Consider the following 6,147-nt stretch of genomic DNA (forward strand, 5'->3'; position numbering starts at 1 on the left):
CCCTTTTGATATAACAAGGACTACCAAAAATGTCAAAGTACTTAACAGTTGTTGGTTTACCTTTCCATAGTTCATAAAGTATCTTGTTATATTTGGCTCTTAACAAGCCTCTTTTTTGAATATACATAGCTGTGTGAACAACTTCTCTTCAAAAAGCATCACTAACCTTGGCCTCATTCATCATACTATGGGCCATCTCTTGCACGGTTCTATTCTTCCTTTCAACAACACCATTTTGTTGTGGTGTTCTAGGTGCTGAAATTTGTCTCCTAATTCCATGTTGCTCACAAAAACTCACAAATTCATTAGAAGTAAATTCACCACCATTATCAGAGCGCAAGCATTTAATTTTCAAATCCATTTCATTCTCAACCAATGCTTTAAATTTTTCTAAAGCCTCTGATTTTTCTTTAAAAAAAGTAACCCATGTCATATGTGGAAAGTCATCTATTAACAACATAATATACTTTTCACCTTGCAAGCTTGCTGTTCTAGTTGGTCCACATAGGTCAATATGGACTAACTCAAGTGGTTTGGAACTGGATAAGTCTTTGGGTTGAAAATTGGTTCTTGTTTGCTTCCCCATTTGACAGTCTTTGCAAACTATATTATTTGGTTTTTCGAGTGGTGGCATATCTCTTATAGCTTCCTTCTTGCTGATTTGAATCAAGTTGAATTCATATGCCCAAGTCTTCTATGTCATAGCCAAGCTTCATCAAACTGACTTAAGCAACAAGTTTCACTGTTAGAATCATCAAGAATATAAAGATTGTTTGCTGCCCTAGTGTTGATGTGTTTTTTATGCACATGCAAACACAGAATAAAATACCTAAAGGGTACCTTATCCTCTCTTGAATAAAGCCTCCGAATGCTGAAGATGTTGCGAAAAGGATCAATCGGGATGACTTCAAGGTTCTTTTTGTAGGATCTCTACGTGTGGATAAGCTCTTTGTGGTATGATGTGATTTTTGCTGGAATCACAAGGGGACTTACACTTGATGACCTAAACGTCTGATTTGTTGGAATCACAAGATTTTACTGGCTTAGATTTGAAAAAAAAGGAAAAAGGACGAGGTCGAGGAAAGGATCTAATTCTGACACTAGGAATGTAGGAGCAATGAATGATCTTTGATGAAATTCTAACTAAGTCTTGTTTTGACATCCTAGGACCATCTCCACAAGGTTAGTGCGATCTTCGGAGGAAAGCTTTATGATGTTCAGATCATCACTACAAGCATAGACACCATCAGGCTAATGCATATCAATGAAGAAGCGACAATTGAAGTTAAGCTTAAGCTGAATGATTCCAGTTGACTACACAAGGCAAGTCTGCAATCAACAAACTGCTATTAGTATGGATATACGAATTTCACCATCAATCAAACACGTTTCTTCCACTCATCTAATAACATGAAATCAAAACTAAGAAGTATAGAGACCATGCAAATTGTTGAATCGACTCATAGATTTCACCATTCCTTCAATGAAGTTTTACAAGTCTTTTACAACATCTTGGCAACAATCTTTGCCTTCTCTCTCTACTCTACTCTAATTGCTATACTATTAACTGACTATTCACTATTTCTAACTATTCACCTTCTAACTACTGACTATTGACTAACTATTGACTCCCTATTCACTAACTATTAGCTTTCTATTAGCCTTTACAAAATGAAGAGCTGGGGCTTATATAGTGCCCTTAATACAATTCAATGGCTAAGATCAATTTGAGATCAATGGCCAAGATTCTACAATGAAAACCCTAATTAGGGTTTGTTACAACAAACTCAATTCTGACCAATGAAATAAATGTATTAATTGGACACATGTCTTCTCTGGAATATTCGACCAATGGATAGCCGGGGTAGGTACATCGAAGTTTGTGCCACCTTTAATGAGTCAGGTACATTGAATCTGGACATGCTGAGGTGGACCAACCCGACTGGAGGAGTGATGACTAGGATGCCACCTTGTCTGATACTTGCAACTTGGTAGATATCCAATTCGATGATGCTGAGAAGCTAGCTTTAATTAATTCATCTGAAACTATCTGCTTCTTCAACGAACCCTTGCTCTGACTTCTTTTGTCTTTGATGTGCAGGATGATGATGTACCTCGCCTTGGAATGCTGGATTGGAAGAGGTTATTCCTGATGATGCTTGACCGAAGAAGGCCGTCCTTGTCGATGCTAGACGGGAGGTCTCCCTTGTCGATGCTAGACGGGAGGAGGTCGCCCTTGTCGATGCCCGATCTTCTTTGTTGAGAGTCTGCTAAGTAATAGATCCTCGGCTTTGGGTGGTTATTTGAAACCTACACAAAAACTTAAAATTAGTCTTTGAGCATCATACCTTAAAGCATGAAATTTAAGACCTTTCAAGGGTATAACTTAAGATATTAATTTGAAAAAAGACATGATAAAAGGCATGATGCTAAAAGGCATGATGTCTTTTTTCAAATTAATATCTTCAGTTATACCCTTGAAAGGTCTTAAATTTCATGCTTTAAGGTATGATGCTCAAAGACTAATTTTAAGTTTTTGTGTAGGTTTCAAATAACCACCCAAAGCCGGAGGATCTATTACTTAGCAGACTCTCAACAAAGAAGATCGGGCATCGACAAGGGCGACCTCCTCCCGTCTAGCATCGACAAGGGAGACCTCCCGTCTAGCATCGACAAGGACGGCCTTCTTCGGTCAAGCATCATCAGGAATAACCTCTTCCAATCCAGCATTCCAAGGCGAGGTACATCATCATCCTGCACATCAAAGACAAAAGAAGTCAGAGCAAGGGTTCGTTGAAGAAGCAGATAGTTTCAGATGAATTAATTAAAGCTAGCTTCTCAGCATCATCGAATTGGATATCTACCAAGTTGCAAGTATCAGACAAGGTGGCATCCTAGTCATCACTCCTCCAGTCGGGTTGGTCCACCTCAGCATGTCCAGATTCAATGTACCTGACTCATTAAAGGTGGCACAAACTTCGATGTACCTACCCCGGCTATCCATTGGTCGAATATTCCAGAGAAGACATGTGTCCAATTAATACATTTATTTCATTGGTCAGAATTGAGTTTGTTGTAACAAACCCTAATTAGGGTTTTCATTGTAGAATCTTGGCCATTGATCTCAAATTGATCTTAGCCATTGAATTGTATTAAGGGCACTATATAAGCCCCAGCTCTTCATTTTGTAAAGGCTAATAGAAAGCTAATAGTTAGTGAATAGGGAGTCAATAGTTAGTCAATAGTCAGTAGTTAGAAGGTGAATAGTTAGAAATAGTGAATAGTCAGTTAATAGTATAGCAATTAGAGTAGAGTAGAGAGAGAAGGCAAAGATTGTTGCCAAGATGTTGTAAAAGACTTGTAAAACTTCATTGAAGGAATGGTGAAATCTATGAGTCGATTCAACAATTTGCATGGTCTCTATACTTCTTAGTTTTGATTTCATGTTATTAGATGAGTGGAAGAAACGTGTTTGATTGATGGTGAAATTCGTATATCCATACTAATAGCAGTTTGTTGATTGCAGACTTGCCTTGTGTAGTCAACTGGAATCATTCAGCTTAAGCTTAACTTCAATTGTCGCTTCTTCATTGATATGCATCAGCCTGATGGTGTCTATGCTTGTAGTGATGATCTGAACATCATAAAGCTTTCCTCCAAAGATCGCACTAACCTTGTGGAGATGGTCTTGGGATGCCAAAACAAGACTTAGTTAGAATTTCATCAAAGATCATTCATTGCTCCTACATTCCTAGTGTCAGAATTAGATCCTTTCCTCGACCTCGTTCTTTTTCCTTTTTTTTCAAATCTAAGCCAGTAAAATCTTGTGATTCCAACAAATCAGACGTTTAGGTCATCAAGTGTAAGTCCCCTTGTGATTCCAGCAAAAATCACATCATACCACAAAGAGCTTATCCACACGTAGAGATCCTACAAAAAGAACCTTGAAGTCATCCCGATTGATCCTTTTCGTGACATCTTCAGCATTCGGAGGTTTTATTCAAGAGAGGATAAGGTACCCTTTAGGTATTTTATTCTGTGTTCGCATGTGCATAAAAAACACATCAACACCTAGTAGCATTAGCAATTAGCTTTTCACTTTTTCTTATACTGCAACAATTTGAATTGAAAGAAAGATCATATCCTTAGTAGCATTAGCAATTAGCTTTTCACTTTTGCTTATAGTGCAACAATTTGAATTGTAAGAAAGATCATATCCTTGGTCACATAATTGACTGACACTCAATAGATTATGTTTTAAGCCTTTGACATAAAGAACATTTTCTACTTTAGTCTCACCATCATTTAAAACAAGAGTGCCTATACCTGCAACTCTTGTAGAAGAACTACCTCCAAACCCGACTTTACCACCATTCATCCTTTTAAGAGTAATAAATTTACACTTGTCACCCGTCATATGCCTAGAGCAACCACTGTCAACATACCATATATCCTTCTCGTTTTGTGCAAGAAAGGCTGTTTGCACAACTAAAGGTACTTCAGATTTAGACTTCTCATTCTTCCAAGTTTTCTTGTTTTTCTCCTCTTTTTCTTTTTGAACCACCTTCTTAGACTTATCTATCAAAACACTTTTATAGAACCTTGTAGAATGACCAAAATTATTGCATTTATAACAAATAATATTGTAGTTCTGTAAAGGAGCAAATGAATTTCTACTTTCAAAGTTAACAACCCTCCTTGGATATCTCCTACAGTTTGTTTCTTTGTGACCATAATAATTACAATTATAGCAGTATCCATTAAAGAAGGAATTATTGAATCTTTGAAAACCAAAATTTCTATCATTGCCATAAGAATTTCTTATACGTCTAGCTTTGGTATTCAGCTGCTCCTGTTTAGGTGGTTTGGAAGATTGACCCTCTTCATGTCCAACTCCTTGCTTGTCACAAGATGTTCTTTGGGAATCCAGTAGTCCATCAAGAGTTAAAGTACTCTTTTATGATTCGAACTCCAAGCTGTGCAACTTAGAAGTTTTTCCAATTTTACGCAAAGAAACAACTTCAGCTTCAATCAAGTTTCTCACAATTGAGCTCCTTTTCTTTTATTTGTTTTCTCAGCTCTTCCTTTGTCTTTCTTGCTTCTTCAGATTGAATTATTAGATCAGCAACCATCTTTTTAGCAGCTTCTAAAGCCATAGATTTCTTAGAAAATTTGTTATTTTCTTCTTGTAACAACTGCTTAAGATTCTGATTTTTCTTCTTTAATTTTTTAATCTCATTTAGAGCACTAATCAGCTCTTGTTCAAGATCAACCTCTACTTCATCAAAATATTCTTCTTCTTCTTGAGTGTCTTCTACAGCCATAAACAAAATTTCATCATTTTGATTTTCTTCCTCACTGCTAAAGAAGGAATCACTTCTTTCGAATAAAGACTTTTCTTGAATCTTTGAAACTTCTTTCCTTTTCTCACAAACCTCTTGGAATTTTTGAACTTCGAACTTCTTTCATCATCACTGTCCTCTTCTTTTTCATAGGGACACTTTGATGCAAAGTGACCTATCTTCCCACAGCTAAAGCACTTCAAAGGCAACTTTCCCTTGTATTTACTAGATCCTCTTTTTAATTTTCTAACAAGATGAGCAACTTCATCCTCTGAATCTTCTTCTAAGCTTTCACTGGATTTTTGCTCCTTTGCTTTACCCTTCTTCGAAGCTTTAAAGGCTGTTTTTCTTTTTAATGAGTTCTCAAAATTGGTACACATCTCATACGCAATCAGGATTCCATGCAGTTGTTGTCGGGTAATTATGTCATAGTGTAATTAGAATGTTACGGGTGTTAAGGGTCGGTGGTTACATGACGGTTGTCGGCAGTTGGCACCGGACAACCTGTACTGACACCTATATATATGTATTTGGGCTTCTATTTCGAGATGTGATAGGCGGAACGGAAACTATGCTTGAATGTACTGGTATTGTGGAATCAATGAATACAGACATATGAGTTCTTCTCACTTGCATCCTTGTGTACTGCTACCTTTTCTATATTCTTGTAATATTATGCATTGAATGCACACACATCCCTCAGGGGCAAAACATTTGGTGTCGTTGCCAAATTAAACCCGGAATGACAGGAACATACTACATGGCACAATGATAATGGGAACCAGTGAGCTAGGGGACAAGTAGT

The 6,147-nt window shown here is 37.1% G+C and overlaps 1 protein-coding gene across 1 annotated transcript; it reads right to left on the reverse strand.

Moving 5' to 3' along the window:
- Positions 1–5,027: 5,027 nt before the first annotated feature.
- LOC131062296 (uncharacterized) lies at positions 5,028–5,722 on the reverse strand. The gene is made up of 2 exons (XM_057995923.2): positions 5,436–5,722; positions 5,028–5,358 (listed from the first exon to the last, which is right to left on the reverse strand). Exons 1-2 carry the CDS (start codon positions 5,720–5,722, stop codon positions 5,028–5,030), a joined length of 618 nt encoding a protein of 205 aa, XP_057851906.2.
- Between the last annotated feature and the right edge of the window lie 425 nt (positions 5,723–6,147).

This window comes from Cryptomeria japonica, chromosome 7, assembly GCF_030272615.1.
Source record: "Cryptomeria japonica chromosome 7, Sugi_1.0, whole genome shotgun sequence".
NCBI classification, from domain to species: Eukaryota; Viridiplantae; Streptophyta; class Pinopsida; order Cupressales; family Cupressaceae; genus Cryptomeria; species Cryptomeria japonica.